General features: G+C 54.7%; 1 protein-coding gene across 10 annotated transcripts in view; it reads right to left on the reverse strand.

Moving 5' to 3' along the window:
* The window catches only part of GRB10 (growth factor receptor bound protein 10), a 175,086-nt gene that overhangs the window by 12,715 nt on the left and 144,752 nt on the right, over positions 1–17,619 (reverse strand). For all 10 annotated transcript variants that reach the window (XM_078059939.1, XM_078059934.1, XM_078059936.1 and 7 more), the window contains 5 exons: positions 13,586–13,701; positions 12,586–12,654; positions 11,382–11,519; positions 9,835–9,945; positions 5,924–6,022 (listed from right to left, as the gene is read on the reverse strand). In XM_078059939.1, the coding sequence (XP_077916065.1) occupies positions 5,924–6,022; positions 9,835–9,945; positions 11,382–11,519; positions 12,586–12,654; positions 13,586–13,701 (533 nt within the window). The remainder of the gene's footprint in view (positions 1–5,923; positions 6,023–9,834; positions 9,946–11,381; positions 11,520–12,585; positions 12,655–13,585; positions 13,702–17,619) is intronic.

The raw sequence follows: 17,619 nt of genomic DNA on the forward strand, positions 1-17,619 counted from the left end.
CGCCCCGCCTGCACCCTGGTCCCCCACTCGCCCACATGGGAAAGAAGGTGGAGCGAGGAGACACAGTTATCAAGAGGTAACTCATTTCCAGCCCCAACCCTACAGGGTATCCTCTAGTATCTGGAACGGACGTGTTGGAATACCACCAAGAGGTCTACCATGCGTGTGCTGATGCTCCCAGAAGATGGGGCACGGGCTGCCAGAAACACCGGTGAGCTACTGGCCAAGCATTTTCCAGAACGGATGGAAAGCCAGCAGGCTACAGAATCCAGGGGCCGGCTACCAGGGAGAAACCCACATCCCGGCACATCCCAGCTCGACCGCGGAAAACAGAGACAGAGAGACAAACACAAGTGGGGAAGAGCACATGTCATGGTCAAAGAAGCCCCAAGTGGAGGACAGCTGAGTTCTAAGGACACGCGGAGAGAAGGCAGTGGAACTGGGGGCGGTGGGCAGAAGGGACCCCATGGTCCGCGGACAGTTCCCTCAACAGTGGAGGTGAGACAGAACACAGTTCCACGCTGGGAGAACTCTGCGCATGTCCCTGGTCCCTGAGAAGAACGCAAATCCAGGAAAGAAGCAGTGCAGACGTGCAGGGAATTCAAATAACAACAGAGTCTCTTCTAGGTCTCAAGTGGCTTAAGAAACGGGAAGAACTAAAGTCTAGGACGAGATACTTCGAAGGCTCCTCGCACCGGCCCAGATGCGGTGGGGCCACCTGGGCACGCTGGGGTCTGGCGAGGGGAAGATGCACACGGTGACAGCAGGGTGACTACCAGGAAAGAGAGAAATGATGTGGACGGGGGTGAAAAGTAGAAATAAAACTAACTGATGAGTCTTCCCCTGCCAAAAACAATTTTTTTTAAATGGAGAAAAAGAAGAATACAGGCTGGTGGGACAAACTGAAAATAAACAGCAAATGGCAGACTTAAGCACAAATATTAATAATCCACTGAAGGATATCTTTCCCAACAAATATGCCAATTAGAACATGAGGATGATCAGAGAAGATACGATTACACGATGTTTGTCAGAGACGCACCCTGAACACGAGGACCCGGAAAGGCAGAAATACAGAGAGAAGGAGAAAAACCGTGTGAACACCACTTGAGAACACACTGACGTACGTATAGTAACGTCAGGTGGATAAGACTGCGGGGCGGGCAGCGCTGATGCAGATAATAGAGCAATTTCGGAAGGACCAAAGAATCGATGTCAAGGAGACGTAACTATTCTAAACTTGTGTGACCTAATAACACGCACCTGCACGTGTATGTGTGCACGTGTGTATTCATCTAAGCAGATATGTGTGTGTGTGGTGTGCACGCACACACGTGTACGTACAAATACTCCGAATCGAATAATTATACAAACATGACCAACAGCAACTAAACTGGAGGCAACGTTTTAGTCTGAAACACAGTTGAAAATGTAAGGCTTAACAGCAATGACGTCAGGATCCCTTTCAAAACATTACAGAAAAATCAAATTAAGGCTAAAGAAAAAGAAGGGAAAAGGCACCCCCCCAGACACACACACATACACACGCACACACCCTGTTCAGGACGGCCCCAAGACCGCTCTCCGTTCCAATAATTCAGCCAAAGGACTCGTCCTTGACCCACGAACCATCTAACTAGCTTGTCTTTAAGCAGGTATCAAACTGTGTTTTACTTGCACTGTAGTCTTTAAATATTATTTTTGCCTTAATTATCAAAGAAATTGTCTCTTTCCGACACTTAGTTTTTGCAGCTCCACGACTAGGAATTCTTGTTTTTCCCACTTACAAATGAATACTCCAGCCTTCAGGGTGGTAGTGTTATTGGTACGAGCCCTTGACAGTTTTTAGATTATTTACCCTCCATACACAACCTACAGTGCCCATTACTTAATATTATTTTCCTTTTTATTTTAGGTGAGTGGGTTTTAAAGAGATACTTATGGTCCAACCAATCTTTTTCCTTTACGCTTCCTTCGGTTGCTTGAATAGAAGAACGCGTGGCCACAGAATTATCCGCCCCGTTTTGGCAAAATGTTTCTTATTTCCTATTGCCATCTGCTTGGATGCGACGCTCTCGGACGCTTTCTCAAAGAAGGAAGGTGAGTGACAGCTGATGTTGGGCTTCTGTCTGTAGAGGGACCGCAGAGACGGTCCCACATTAAGGAGAACGGGCCTCTCGGCTCTACGCAGACTCAACGTGCCCCATGTTCCGAGACAGCCCCCCCACGTGATGTCGTACGGGTATGCGTGGTGCACACGGTGACTTACAGAGCACGCCGCCGCGCCCTTTCTCCTGGAATGGACTTGAACATTTAACATTTACATTCTTAAGCGAGACAGAAGCTTATTTCCTTGGGCCAAGACCGCACCCGGGTTTAGGGTCATCGTTCATGGTGCCAGGCTCAGCTCCAGGAACACAACGCGAGTGCAGCTGTGCTTGACCGTGAGGGAGCTACGGTCTTGCGGGAGGCGTACAAACAAGCAGCAGTGCTACTCGGTTATTAACACACAGGAAACCCGAGCGGGTTCTCGGGGGACAGTGTGCAGGGGGCGACGGTCTCTGAGGGACATGGAACCTGCACGCACGTGTGCTGGTGCGTGGCTACAGCAAGTCTCCCGCACAGAAACCCGCGCTCGTGAAGCCACGCCCCCCTGCTGGGGAGGGATTTCTACGGCAGTTTCAGAAACTTCTAGAAGGGGGCGGAGGAGCTAATATGCTCCCTCCACAGCGCCCCGTGGCTACAAAATTACGTACAAACCACGTAATCGGAAGGACCGCGGAACAGCAGCACGTACCGCCTGCCGGCGTTATCCCCCGAGCGTATCTGAGGACTGCAGTGCCCATCTGCTCCTACACAGGCTCAAGCTCCTCTCTAAGGAATACCTGTGACGGCACTTAGAGGCACAGAAAGGTCCTTGGTTAATTCAAAATAAGGTGTTCCTCTCCAACAAGCCCTGGGATTTTAAGACAACGCAAACTGCCACTGCAGGATTATCCATCACTCGGGAGGGACTCCTGGATACACCGGGGCCAGCAGAAAGGCAACGTGAGGACACGTCCGTCTGACCCCCTTCTGGGGAATAGGACAGTCTAGGGCTCAAGCTCGGGGGACCTGCCATCACTTAGTACCTACAAGACCTCCAATCAACCATGAAAAGGTGCAGCCCAGCGTCTCCTTAGTGTGCGCAGGCAAGACCCCTGGGACTCCGGCCCGAGACCCAGACTCTCTGAGGTCCAAGCCCCCACCCCCTGACCCCGCCGGCCCTGGGTCAAGGCCAGCCTTGCCCAGGACACCCGGCGGACGAGAGGGAGGAAGAGCGTCAAAAAAGAAAGGGTCACAGCTGAACACATGAGTTTGGGTGATTCCTGCTGTCATTCAGCTCAATTTTTCTGAGCATCTATTATGTTCTGAGCGCCAGGCAGTCCTGGCTCTCCAAGAGGATGTTGGGGGGGCACCAGGCAAGATGACGTCCAGACCGAGACTCGGCACGGAGCAAGTGCAGGGAGGGCGGACGGATGGACCTTCTCCCGGTCAGGTCCCCTGTCAGGGAGACGGACAGATGAGGGACCTGAGTCTATGCTCACATCCAGGAGCTGGGCTGAGAGAACAGAAGGCACTTTATAAGGTCTCCCCGTGGCTTCAAATGGCCCTGACCCCTGGAAGAAAATACACCCCATTCTGAAGGTAACATCGGGTTGCAAGGCAAGGGGCTATGGTCTTCTGATTATGCTTCCCGCTCTGAGACCAAGACCGTTTGAGACGGGACAGTGAGGGGAGGAGGGCGAAGTAAGGAAGTCTCACGTGGGATGAGGTCCATCAGCCTGCTCGGTGGCGGCAAGACACCTCGCGCGTTACTAACCAGCTGGGACCGAAGGCAACTCAGCTTCTGCGTCATCTTACACTGGCCCAGAGCCCGTCACGACCGCACTGGTGGCCGTTGGGTCCAGGTCCCCCACCTCCTTCGGGAATGGCACTTTGGGATGTGGGGTCTGGGGCTGATTGGAGGCAACGGGGCCACGTGCAGACGTGGACGGGCGTCCCCTTCCTGCTGGCTGTCACGGAGGGTGGCTCTGGAGCTGACTGTGCCGCATACCAGCACCGCCCAGCCCCGGCCCCCCGGGCAGGACGCAATGGGCTGCAGATCTGCCATCGGTCCAGTGAGGATGACGACGGGGAGGGGGCCGCAGGTTAGAAGTGATGAGCAGCCCAGCCGACAGCAAGTGCTCACGAACGTTCCCAATACACTAACACCCGATGGGACACATTCCTGTTGGCGCTAATGACAAAGTTGGATGTTACTGTCATTGCTTGTTCTGTGCATTTCCCTCCCTGCTCCCGGTCCTGTTACACCAGCGCCCAAGGAGAGTCCCGTCCTGTCCTGTCCCGCCGGCCCTGCTTCCTCACGCGTGAAGCCGAGGGGGAGACCTCGCTACCTGGATTTACCGTGTGCTACCCCAAAGCACCAAACCCATGGGTGTCACAGATGTGCTCCCACTTCCTTTTCTGCTTTTTCCAATAGACTACGTATCCGCAGATCCAGAAAATCACATACAGAAACCAGTCAAGACGTCCGTGCCACATCCGCCCCCGTGTGCGGGTCCGTGCCCGCCCTCCCCCCCAGCAGTCTCACCGAGGGCTCACGTGCACACCGGCAAACGCACTGACGCGTTTTAGCTTCTCCTTTCCTTGCTCCTACAACAAAGGTAGCACTTCGCTTTTTAATTCTTAATAATACGTCCTGGAAATTTTCCCACAACATACTCCAGAGAGAACCTCGTTCTTTGTGTCACCGAGGAGTACTCCTCTGAATGGCCATCCCCTACTTCTGAAGCGGGCTTGTAAAGGAGTCGCCGACGTCCTGTACCAACACTCCCTGATTACGAAATCAGAACATTTTACGCTTAACCCTTCTTTGTTTTATCGGCAGCAAAAATCAAACAAGGCACAGTTCTGGGAAGGAGAGGCTTACAGGATGCCCGTCCTTGGAGCCTGTGCCCTCTGGCATCTCCAAAGGGTCGTGTGAGCTACGCCTCCTTCCGTGCGTCCGTTTCTCTAGGGGGCTCCGCCCTGACTCTCTGCCCCGCTGAAAGCTTCGGTGAAGGCTGGGGTTTTCGTAAAGAGATGCCTCGGCCACAGCTGACCAAACCAACTTCTCCTCCTGACCCCTCACCGTTCATCTTGCACAACCAGCGTGCGCAATTACCGTGCAATGCCCACGGGCCTTATATACATAAGAAACTGCAACCACGTGGCGCACGGATGTGCACAAAGGGACATCTCGTGGGAACGCAGAAGTGAGGCGTTCTCTGCTGTTACACGAGCCTCTACCACAGGAAACACCTTGGCAGTCACCGTGAGCTGCTGCCGAGGGCACCTTCCCGTGTGAGGTTCTGTGCAACAGACCCCTTTAAGAATGTGTCGGCAGGAGATGCCATGTCCATCGGGCCCCATGGTGGGCTGCACGGCGTGCCACGTTTCCCTCGGGGCCCCGGCTTTTCGGGAAGCTAGAGTCTGATGCTCAGTCTCGGAAAGCATTAACCCTCCTGACGGACTGTTTGCTGTCTCTCCCTGTCTCCCGGTCTGGGCTTTCTCTTCCTATTTCTCTGGACCACGGGCTCTCACCCAGCACAGTCCCCCGCTTCCATGCACCACCCCCACCCCGGGGACATCTGGTCACGTCTGGAGACGGTTTCGGTTGTCTCAACTGGCTGGGGTGCTCCTGGCATTCGGTGGGAGAAACACCACGTCCCTGAAGGTCAGGTGCCGAGGCCGGAAGCCGGCTCTGACCTTTCTAACACGAAGCCTGGTGAGAAGCTTCTGAGACCGTTTGGAAAGACGTGCGGGCGCACGGGGCTGGCGGGCCATGGGGAGGGCTCTCCACGAAGAGATGCGCGCAGCACACACACAGGACGCCGCATACCTTGAGGAGCCTGCACGCCGTCATCCAGCACGTTCGGCCTTGCTCGTCTTCGGCACACAGCAACCGCAGCTCTTTCGTCTCGTTCCTGACTTTGTTTGGCTACAGGAGGTCAGAGACGACTCAGTGAGTGCGACACAGTGAGCCCGTGGTGGGCAGGGCTGGGCCTGGCGTGCACCAGATGGCTGGCAGGGCGCGACCAGAGAGGGTGCTTCCTCCGCGGGGCACGGACCAGCCTGGGTTGGGTGTAGGCACGAGTGCTCGGCCAGCCCCCAACAGGGGGACCTCGGGGAGACAAACTCTCACAAGGGAAGGCGGTGGGTGCCACGGGGACAAGGGGGTACCTAGGTCTGTGCGGGTAAAGTTGGATTCAACCGGAGAGCCGGGCCCGGAGTTAAGGAAGAAAAGATGTCTGGTTGCCTCCCAGGAAGACTGAGGTGGCGGCTGAGGAAGGGCCCCTGCGGGGCTCAGCCAGTGAGGGGAGAAGCCCTCGAGGGGATCAGGGCCTGTGGCGTATCTGAGTGGCCCCAAGGACGGACCCATGGAAGGTCCAAAGAGTGAGGCCGGCGCCACCCCCGAGAAGGGGAATTTGGGGGGCAAGCAGCCTGGAGCAGGCGGGGGTCACTGTCACACAGGCCACTGTAGAGGGATGGCAGGTGCCCCGATGCAGACGCAGGGTTTACCTGGCGATGGGGGAGAAGCGCTGCAGGTGGGGGCTGGTGGGAAGGGGGGGGCACTGGCCACCTGGGCTCCAATGGCCCCCAGGCCCCCAGAGGCCACCCTCATCCTGCTTTCCTGTGCACCTCGGGTCCTAGGGCTCCTGCTACTTGCAACCCCAAGAAGCTTCACCAGGTCAAGTACAAGCTGGTATTTTAGGGAGCAGCATGCCCCCTGCTCCCTGACCTCTCCTCGGGTTGGGGTGGAGCCCTGGCTCAGAAGTCAGCCCGGCTGGGGGACTCCAAGCACACTCGCTGGTGACTGGATGTGAGCAATGGGGCTGCTTCGGCTCCTATGAGCACCTGGAAAGATGCAGTAAGGGGACGGAGAGCGAGCCCTTAGTGGAGCACTTTGTGTGCAGTGAGCATGCAGTAAATAGCCTCCACCGTGACCGTGACCATGACCACCATCAACACGGCCTCACCAGGGGAGAGTGGGCCCTGTGCACAAGGGTGTGTGTGAACATGTATGCATGTGTGTGCATGTCCTCATATTCATGCAGAGGTGTGCATGTGCGCACGTGTGTGTGCATGTCCTTGTATTCATGCAGATATGTGCACGTGTGCCCATGTGCGTGCATGTCCTTGTATTCATGCAGATGTGTGCACGTGTGCGCGTGTGTGTGCATGTCCTTTATTCATGCAGAGGTGTGCATGTGCGCGCGTGTGTGTGCATCTCCTTCTATTCATGGAGATCTGTGTATGTGTGCACGTGTGCGCGTGTGTGCATGTCCTTGTATTCATGGAGATCTGCATATGTGTACACGTGTGCGCGTGTGTGCACGTCCTTTATTCACGCAGAGGTGTGCATGTGTGCACGTGTGCGCATGTGTGTGCATCTCCTTGTATTCATGGAGATCTGTGCATGTGTGCACATGTGTGTGCATCTCCTTGTATTCATGGAGATCTGCGTATGTGTGCACGTGTGTGTGCATGTCCTTGTATTCAAGGAGATCTGTGCTTGTGCACGTGTGCGCGTGTGTGCATCTCCTTGTATTCACGGAGATCTGTGCATGTGTGCACGTGCCCGCGCGTGTGTGCATCTCCTTGTATTCACGGAGATCTGTGCATGTGTGCACGTGCGCGCGTGTGTGCATCTCCTTGTATTCACGGAGATCTGTGCATGTGTGCACGTGCGCGCGCGTGTGTGCATCTGCTTGTATTCACGGAGATCTGTGCACGTGTGCACGTGCGCACGTGCGTGCGTGTGTGCATATCCTTGTATTCACGGAGATCTGTGCATGTGTGCTCGTGCGCGCGTGTGCGTGTATCTGCTTGTATTCACGGAGATCTGTGCACGTGTGCACGTGCGCGCATGTGTGTGCATCTCCTTGTATTCACGGAGATCTGTGTACGTGTGCATGTGTGCGTGTGCATGTCCTTATATTCACGGAGATCTGTGTATGTGTGCACGTGCACGCGTGTGTGTGCATGTCCTTGTATTTATGGAGATCTGTGCATGTGTGCATGTGTGCGCGTGTGTGCGATGTCCTTGCATTCATGGAGATCTGTGCATGTGTGCACGTGTGCGTGTGTGCATCTGCTTGTATTCATGGAGTTCTGTGTATGTGTGCACGTGTGCGTGTGTGTGCATGTCCTTGTATTTATGGAGATCTGTGCATGTGTGCACGTGTGTGTGCATGTCCTTGTATTCATGGAGATCTGTGTATGTGTGCACGTGTGCGCATGTGTGTGCATGTCTTTATTCACGCAGAGGTGTGCATGTGTGCACGTGTGCGCATGTGTGTGCATCTCCTTGTATTCATGGAGATCTGTGCATGTGTGCACGTGTGTGTGCATCTCCTTGTATTCATGGAGATATGTGTATGCGTGCACGTGTGCGCGTGTATGTACATTTCCTTGTATTCACATAGATCTGTGCATTGTGCACGTGTGCACATGTGTGTGCATCTCCTTGTATTCACGGAGATCTGTGTACGTGTGCACGTGCGCGCGTGTGTGTGCATCTCCTTGTATTCACGGAGATCTGTGCGTGTGTGCCCGTGCGTGCGTGTGTGCATCTCCTTGTATTCACGGAGATCTGTGCGTGTGTGCACGTGCGCGCATGTGTGCATCTCCTTGTATTCATGGAGATCTGTGTATGTGTGCGCATGTGTGTGTATCTCCTTGTATTCATGGAGATCTGTGCATGTGTGCATGTGCACACGTGTGTGTGCATGTCCTTGTATTCATGGAGATCTGTGTATGTGTGCGCGCGTGTGTGCATGTCCTTGTATTCACGGAGATCTGTGCATGTGTGCACGTGTGCACGTGTGTGTGCCTCTCCTTGTATTCATGGAGATCTGTGCATGTGTGCATGTGTGCGCATGTGCGTGCATGTCCTTGTATTCATGGAGATCTGTGCATGTGTGCACGTGCGCGCGCGTGTGTGCATCTCCTTGTATTCATGGAGATCTGTGCATGTGTGCACGTGTGTGTGCACCTCCTTGTATTCATGGAGATCTGTGTATGTGTGCACGTGTGTGTGCATCTCCTTGTACTCATGGAGATCTGTGTATGTGTGCACGTGCACGCGTGTGTATGCATCTCCTTGTATTCATGGAGATCTGTGCATGTGTGCGCATGTGTGTGCATGTCCTTGTATTCATGGAGATCTGTGCATGTGTGCACGTGTGCCCGTGTGTGCATGTCCTTGTATTCATGAAGATCTGTGCACGTGTGTGCGTGTGCACGTGTGTGCATCTCCTTGTATTCATGTAGGTATGCACATGTGTGCGGGTGTGTGTATGTGTATGAGCCTATGTATGTGTGCACATCTGTGCGATCGTGTAGGTATGTGCATGTGTGGAAATATGCGTGAGCACGTGCTCTCACACACGTGTGCACAGAGGCAGGGCAGGGGGCACAGCCATCGTCCTGGGGGCTGGAAGCCCATATGGAAAGTGTCAGCTCTCAGTACCCTAGAGGCCACCCAAGTGACACTAAGTCACTAAGCCACGGAGCCCATCGACACATACCGCCCATCACGTCCTCTGCTTCTCCCCAAGTTGCTAGCTACTCAGGGATCGACACGTTGTGAGCAACCAGGAATGAATCAATCCACCGTGAACCGGTGTTTCCGTTAGAAAATAACCCAAACAACCCCAGCAGCAAGAAAGGAGTTTACGGTTTCATTCCCAAGTCCCGGTGGGATGCCATCAGGAGCGGCAGCCCCCAGACAGGGCAGGGGTGTGGTACCTTTATGCAGAAGCCGTAGTCGGTGGGGGCGCCGTACTGCTTCCTGCCGGCGATCAGAGAGAAGACGCTGCTCTCCTCCAAGCCCCCGAGCAGCTGCAGGTGTCGGGGCTCCTGTGGAAAGGGGGGATTCAGCTTCACAGGGGAGAACTTCCCAAGCACGGCAGATGGCAGGTGCTTGCACGTACTCGTCAACAGAGGGCAGTCTGTGCACACTGTGCGTGCCTTCCCCTCTGACGGTCCACGGGTGGAACCGTCCTATGAAATCAGCGCTAAATTAGCCCAAATGCACCCAGCCCTCGCCAAGAAAACCCACCTCCCACGACCGTGACAACAGGGGTGCCTGGGTGGCTCCGCTGGATAAGGATCTGCCTTCGGCTCAGGTCATGATCCCGGGGTCCTGGGGTCGAGCCCCATTTGGGGCTCCCTGCTCAGCGGGAAGCCTGCTTCTCCCTCTGCCTGTGTCCCTCCCCCTGCTTGTGCTCTCTTTCTCTAATAAATAAATAAAATCCTTAAAAAAACAAACAAAAAACCACACTGTGACAACGTGTTTGAGATTCTGCCATATCAAAGCCCCCTAACCAAACATTCAAAGTGAAAACGAGGAGAACGTCTGGAGCCTAACGTTCAAAGTGAAGAGCACGCTGCAATGTTCGGCCCGCACCAAGTCTGCTGCCCTGGTGTGCAGAGTCCAGACGTCCTGCAGTTCTCCCACCGACAGCCTGCCCCATCCTTGTCCCTAAGCCTCCATCGTCCCAGTTCTGCTTCCTGCTCTGGGGTCAGCATCTACGAGGGTGCTGGGCAGTCAGGAAATCAAGTTGCCCGTCCCTGCCCGTCCCTCCCCGTCCCAGATGGAAGCTATTCCACCTGCCCACGCCCCTTGTCCCCGGCTCACGAAGGACAGCCGCTGACCGCCCAGAGTGGCTGGAAGGTGGCCTGGCCCTCAGCACCCTCACCTGGGGTCCCACCGGGCCCTCCCTCGTCTGTCCCGGCAGGAATGATGCACGCCTGGCCATGGTCTGCGGGGCCCTCTCCCGCTGCAGGGTGTGCTCACACATCACGAGAACAGTGTGCAAGCAGTTGTGTGCAAGGACACCAACCAGCAAGGTGAGCCCCCAACGCCCTAGCTCTCTTTGGAGGCCTGCAGCTGTATTTTCCGTTTCGCACCTGCTCTTCTCACTGGAAATACACGCACAACTCCAACCTCTTCCCAGGAGTATCTACGATAACGCGTACTAGCTTGGCAACAGTCTATCAGCCGTCTCACAGCCAGCTTCGATGCTAACTTCCAAACTAGGGGAACTGAGTCAGCATCCTTCAGGGACTCAGGCCGCCAAGGAGGCCCTTCTCCCAAGCCACAGAGGGGGCCGGGGCTGCACGGAGGCCCGTGGGTCTGGGCTGTCGCCTGGTTTCCGAGGGAGGCCAGCGGACCAGGAACTCGGACGTAGCTTAACCAGTTATCATAATCTCGGGGGACCCAGATGTGCATTTTCAAGGGAAGCTGCATCCACTCTGAAGGCCCCCGGCCTAGTGGTGGCTTTTAAACCCACCTTTGACGCCCCCTTCGTGGAGCAATAAAGGCCTGATCTCCGCAAACACACGTACAGCTTTCTCCACGACTTCCTCCCCAGCTCCTTCACGTGCAAAAACCCCTGGATTTCAGGACAACTACTGGAGTTCAGGAAGTTCTGTGGAAGAGATGCATCAGCGTCAGATGTTGCTAAGGAGGGGAGGACGAGAGCAGGTGCATCTGGCTGCCATCGCGGACATCTGGACATCGTCTGAATTACAAAAATACTCTTTTCCGGTCAAACCAAGCATTTTCAAATGTTAAGTTTTCCTTTCAAAAATCTTAAAACCCCACGTAAATTGGTGTGCAGGAAACATCATGAGTCTTCAAGCACACGTGAGCCAATGGACCTTCCTTAACGCTGACAAAAAACGGGACGTCACAGATTTCCCTATAAGACGGTAGGGTTAAGGGCCCTGCCCTTTCTCCCGGGTTTCCATAAAACATGCAGCCTCATCATCAGCCTTAGGGTGACAGGAAGCGCTGGGAGCAGTGTGGACTGAGACCAAGCACGTCACTTTCACCGAGTCGCCCTCCACAGAGAAGTGAGCTGATGGATCTCTCCAGGAATGCCTGGGTGACGCCGCTGTCCCAGCTGACCCCTCCCTCGTGCAGCACACCTTTCTCGGGAAACCGAGGTCAAGAGCCAGGTCTGGGAGCGAGGCTGGAGCGGGCCCCCCATGGGGAGGGGCTGGGAAAGGGCCAGGTTTTCGCGAACAGACTTCAGAAGGCAGAGGGACAACGAAGACAGATAGATAACTAATTTTAATGTACACTCTGCTCCCTTTTAAAAGGTATAATGGCAGCCCAATCCTTTTTCACAGTAAGGGGGCTCGGTCTCTGTGCAGAAATCCCCAGGGCGGCGGCCTGACCTGGGACCCGAGCTCCGGAGGAGCCGGGAGCCTGGAGGAGAACGCGCCAGTCTGTGGCTTCTCTCTCCCGCCCTTCTGCTCACGCTGCTTCTAGCTCGGAGGAAGCTTATCCTGTTCACAAGTGCTTGTTTCGCTTCGAAGGAGCCTGGCTGCACACACGTTTCCCAAGTCAACCTTTATTTCTGGGTACTCTACACCCCGTCAGGAGCCAAGGCTAGGACGTGACGAAGAATGCAACCCCGTCAAGGTTTTGGGGAGCTGCCACCTCAGCACGAGAGAATGTCCACCCAGAAACACTTTCTTGCCCCGTACCTGCAAAAGCTGGTTGTGACCGCCGTTTGACTGTTGGCACCAAGTAACCATCTGCTCTGGGAAGAAATTCTAAGGAAATGGGAAAACAAATCCATTAAGTTAGTTTAAAAGTGGGGAAAAGCAGCCTTACGGGGATGCCAGTATTAAAAACATTCCTAACAGGCACACGGACGTCCATCTGTATTTAAAATGACGCTCCTTCGTCCTCCCCTACCCCACGGTGGAAACGCCTACTTCCAAAGTTGCCATGTTTCCTTAAATGGCGAGTTTGAGGTTGGAGTATCTATCACGTTTAACGTGGATTCGTGTCTCTCAGCGTGCACCAAGGCTGAGGGTCGCCACACGGTGTTACGCAAAATCAGTTATCAAATCTCTTACTTTCAAATAAAAAAGCAGCTAAACCACCGAGCCAGAAGTTGACGGTGGGTCTTCTGCTCACGTCACAACGGCTCGGCCTCATGCCTCAGGACAGGAGCGCATGGTAGGGCAGCGGGAGGCTCCCGATCCTGACAGGTCACAGGATACGTGCTCCCCCCACCACCCCCCAGAAAAATAAAAAGGAAAGAAAGATCTAGCCCAACGTGCCTGGAAACTCATTCTTCCACGAACCACAAAGTATTATTTGCTATTTGCAGAGAGCAATGAGCTTTTATTCTGCTGCATATTGAACCGATTTGTTCCAATTTAACCATGAACTTTTGATATAACTGAAAAACCCACCCCTCATCTCTCCCGACTCAGAGGCTAACCCCCTTTCCCTCTGCTACCGTGGAAAACCACCCCGTTACCTCTGGCCACTACACAAAGGCATTTAGTTAAGCATCAGAGACCGGGTCTGAGCAAGGACAGCTCCAAGGGACAGCAACCCGGATTCTCAACCCTTCTGCCGCCCCCTACGTCCACCTCAGTTACGTTATCCTCTGCTGCTACTGATCCCAAGTATCAACCCCAAGACTGCAAGAGTCCCAAACCCCGAGCCAAAAGAGGTAAGAACTCTCACCGTAGGATTTTTGAAAAACTCGTATTTTGCGTAATTCTTCCTAAATAAAAACTTGCTTTCGCTTGCCATGGTACTCTCCACCTGGACCACCAGCTCATGATCTTCCAGGTACCTTTCTGCAGAAGAAAAAACGTACGTGTGAGAAGACACAGGTAGAACATGCAAGGTGGCTTCCCCCACTGACGACCCGTTCCTCTTCACGCGCTGCGAGCTCAGAGGAGGTCCAGGGCCACGCCTGGTGCCGGCCGAGAGCCACGAACAGGCTCGCCTGCTTCTGGCTGCGAGGGAATCTGCCGGCAACAAGGGACCCACGACCCTGCCCCGCGTGTCCCCACGACGGAGGGAGGAGCCATGCTCGGCTTGAGCGCGAGATCGCGACCCCTGCCTTTACTTTCAGAAAAGGGGACTGGCTCAGGTTGGCATTCATTTAAAACGGATTTTCTGGTGCAAAACTGAATCAGTGACTTCTGTTCTGAAGTTTAGTCAGAAAAAACCATTTCTGTAGGTATAGGGACAAAAGCCAAGCACCCCAAACCGGCTGATGGTTGGTTCACAAACCTGAAATTTTTCACCAGATAAAATAAGGAAAAATAGACCAGCGGGGTTATAGCGACCTAAGTGACCACGAGCCGATGCCGCGTTCCAAAGCAGAGCGTTCCCTCTGCACAGGGTCGTGAGGAAGCTGCGGGGGACCCGTGGGGAGGGAGCAGCTCTGAGGGGCACACACGCACACGTGCACAGACCTCTGTCCTCCAGCCTCCCCACGTCCCTCCCACCGAGGCAAGATCCCGGGACAGATGCGCACAGACTGGGCCCAGGCGGCCGGGCAGAGGGGAGCAGGGAACCCATACGCCCTGAAAGGGGTGTGTTCCTCCACTCCGGTGCCACCCGGGGGGGCTCAGGTACCCACAGGTGGCTCCCCTTCTCCAGCCCGCAGGGGCCCAGAGCCTGGGCCAGCAGGGGGCTCAGGAAGACTGTGTGTGACCCCCTTCCCAGAGACCCCCGTCTGCCACTGGATGTCCACGCACCACTTTTCCCAGCTGTGAAAAAGCCACTCCGCCAACTTCAGCTCAAAGTCTTTTTCTCCAGTTCTCACTTGCCCTATGATTCCAAAAACAGGTATTTTCAAACGACCTTGGGTGAGTCTATTAAACAACCCGTTGCCATCCATCAGCTTCCTATAATCACAACGGAAAGCGACATTTCATCAAAAATCCCAAAGGATTTTTTTTGTACAAATGGAAGAGTCGGACACTCCTCAAAGGGGATTCGTATTTTTTCCACGTTTTGACACCAAATCCGGCATCTACGCCACCACCCTACTCCACACGCAAAAGGGTTACAGATCACACAACTCAAAAGGGCAGATATTTGCCTTAAAATGTGGCGCGGACACGCGAGTCCTTGGCAGAAGCCTGAGCCGCCCGCCCCGGCTCGCGGCAGCGTCCCGCCTTGCGGCCCCGCGCCTGGGCCTCACCGCACGGCCCGGCCACCGCAGGGAGCAGAGCCGGCCGTCAGCACGCTTGTACAGCGGCTCGGGGCTCTGCGGGACTGGGGACTGCGAACAAAGTCGAGGGGGAGATACCACGGAAAACAACCCCGACGTCTGCGCACGCCCAACAAGCAGCATTCCGGTGCCTTTCGGCTGGCACGACAGGGAGACAGAGACGGGAAAGGTCAGCCCTCGAAGGCCCTTCTGAGCACCAAGGGCTGAGCACGGCGGCTGTTTGTCCTTTGACACCTGTAGGCACGTCTGGATGGCAGCGTCCCTGCTGCGGCCAGGTCCTCCAGAGGGTGACTGCCGCGCCTCTCTCACCTGGCCAGGTACACACACTACGCTGTCAACGGCCCGAACAGAGAGCTCAGGCTTCTTCCTGGAGGGCTGCAACCTAATTCTCGCAACAACAGAATTCCCCAAATCCCCGGACTTCCCGGGAGCTGTCTTCCCGTCACCGTGCTCCACGTTGACCGGGCTCCCTGCTCATCTGGCTTGGTGCCTGTGGTCCCCCAGGCCCTGGGTGGGGGCGCCCCCGCCCTCCTGGGGATGCAGCTCACCTGCAGTCACACTGTCAATGCCACGGGGGCACCAGGATGCCGTCTGCACGCCCCAGTTAACAGTTTTACAAAATCCCTTTAAAAAAATCGTTTGTTCACCTGACACAGCTGCTGTCAGGTATCCCGACGTGCCCCCCAGGTGCAGGCCTCCCGGCGGAAGGGAGCCCTCTGGAGCCTCGCCGCTCACGTGCTCGGGGCGGACGGCAGGACCGTGTGCGCCCCGTCCGCACCGCCTGGCCCCCACGGCTGGCCCCGGTGGCCGCTGAGTGGACTCGGTCAGGGACAGTGTTCGAAAGGCTGAGAGCTCGACACAAAAGACCGAGGCCAAGACCCGCACCCCCAACGGGCACGACGTGTGGGTCTCGCTGACATAAGAAGAGATCACATCCACAGCCAGAGCTGGGAGTCACGAGGCACGGGCCAGCTGCCCTAAGACCGTCCATCACTAAGGGCTCTGCCCCAACCTGTCAAAGGGCCTCGAGTGGCTAAGTGACTTCAGGAGCTGACGCTGGGGCTGAAGAAAGGCACTAACCGGGCTGTGAGAGCAGCATGGCTCAGACAGGGCGGGAACATTCCCACCAGCCACAGACACTGCCCGCCGAGCACCAGCCGGCACCTCTGCCCTGCTCCCCCCCGAGTATGATGCCCCCCGCCCACGGGGGCCGCCGAGGGCCGCAACCACACGCACCCATGTGTGGTCTTCAGCTAGTGCAAACAAAACCACCTTTTCCCAATCGTCACTCCTGGCTGGGAAAAGTTTAACATCGCTAAGGCTCTAATATTTTACCTGCGAAGATCAGGGTAGTCATTGTGCCTTGAAATCCTCAATTCTAAGGCTACACATAGGCTCAAAGTGCCATTGGAATTAGCTCACTTATGCCTCAGTTATCGGGGGCGACTGTCTGCCTAGTATCAGCTTTCCAGATCCGAGGCGCGTCTGCCTGGCGCCCGAACCGCAGGCCTCGTGTATGTGCAGGTCCCCAGAGCAGCCCCAACGCACAACAGGGAAAGCGACTTTCCAGAGGGTCCTGTCTGTAACTGGGGACGTGGGGCTGGACGGCTCTGCCCGAGAGTGGGGGGTCACCTGACTGCGTGCCAGAACCCAGAAGCGCCCCCAGAACATCATCCCTTAAAGAATTCTGCCCCAGGCGAGCGCACTCACGCCTGATCGCAGGGATTCAAGGCTGACACTCTCTCAAATAAATAGAATCTTAGAAAAAAAATTATCCCCTTTAGAGTATGTTAAGTCCATCCGTGAATAAGAAAAATATGGAATAAAAGAGAAAACTATCGTATCCCTAAAAATACTGTGTGTGCCCTCTGCATGGAGGAATCGTGGAACACTACATCAAAAAACTAATGATGTATTGTATGGCGACTAACATAATAAAATTAAATTAAATTTAAAAAAAAGAATATTGAGTGTGCACGTGTATTTCTTCCACGAGTTTCTCAGAATAAATTCTTTTTCATGTGGGTGATGATTTCTGAAGTTTTGCTGTATAGAAATTCTTTATCTCTGGCATGATGTTCGAGAAATCAACAGCTACCACAAAAAATATGTGAATCTTCCTACAGTCTTTGTATGTTCAATTTTTTTGAGTGTATCCGTCCCCATTTTATACGTGCTTTTGGTGTGGACAAACATATTCCTATATTACGGTATCTGCAGAAGGCCTTTCTATAATTCCTTTCAAATTAAGAGTATTCAGACTTTTGAACAGGCTTCCAGAATATTCATATTGGGTCCAAGTCCAGAGCTGTGTCTTTGAAGTCCGTTCTGTGTGTGCACGTATGCATGTACGTATATATGTGTATAAATGCATGCTTGGCATGTGTACGCGTCCATACACGCTGCAGGGTTGTAACTATTGTTTAATTTCCCAGTTATGTGTGCATCAGCAGATGCTGCTGGTGGCCCCATCAGATCAGCGTAGGATCCATTCGTGGGTGTCCCAAACCGGAGCTTGCCAACGGGG

This window comes from Halichoerus grypus, chromosome 12, assembly GCF_964656455.1.
Source record: "Halichoerus grypus chromosome 12, mHalGry1.hap1.1, whole genome shotgun sequence".
Taxonomy (NCBI): Eukaryota; Metazoa; Chordata; class Mammalia; order Carnivora; family Phocidae; genus Halichoerus; species Halichoerus grypus.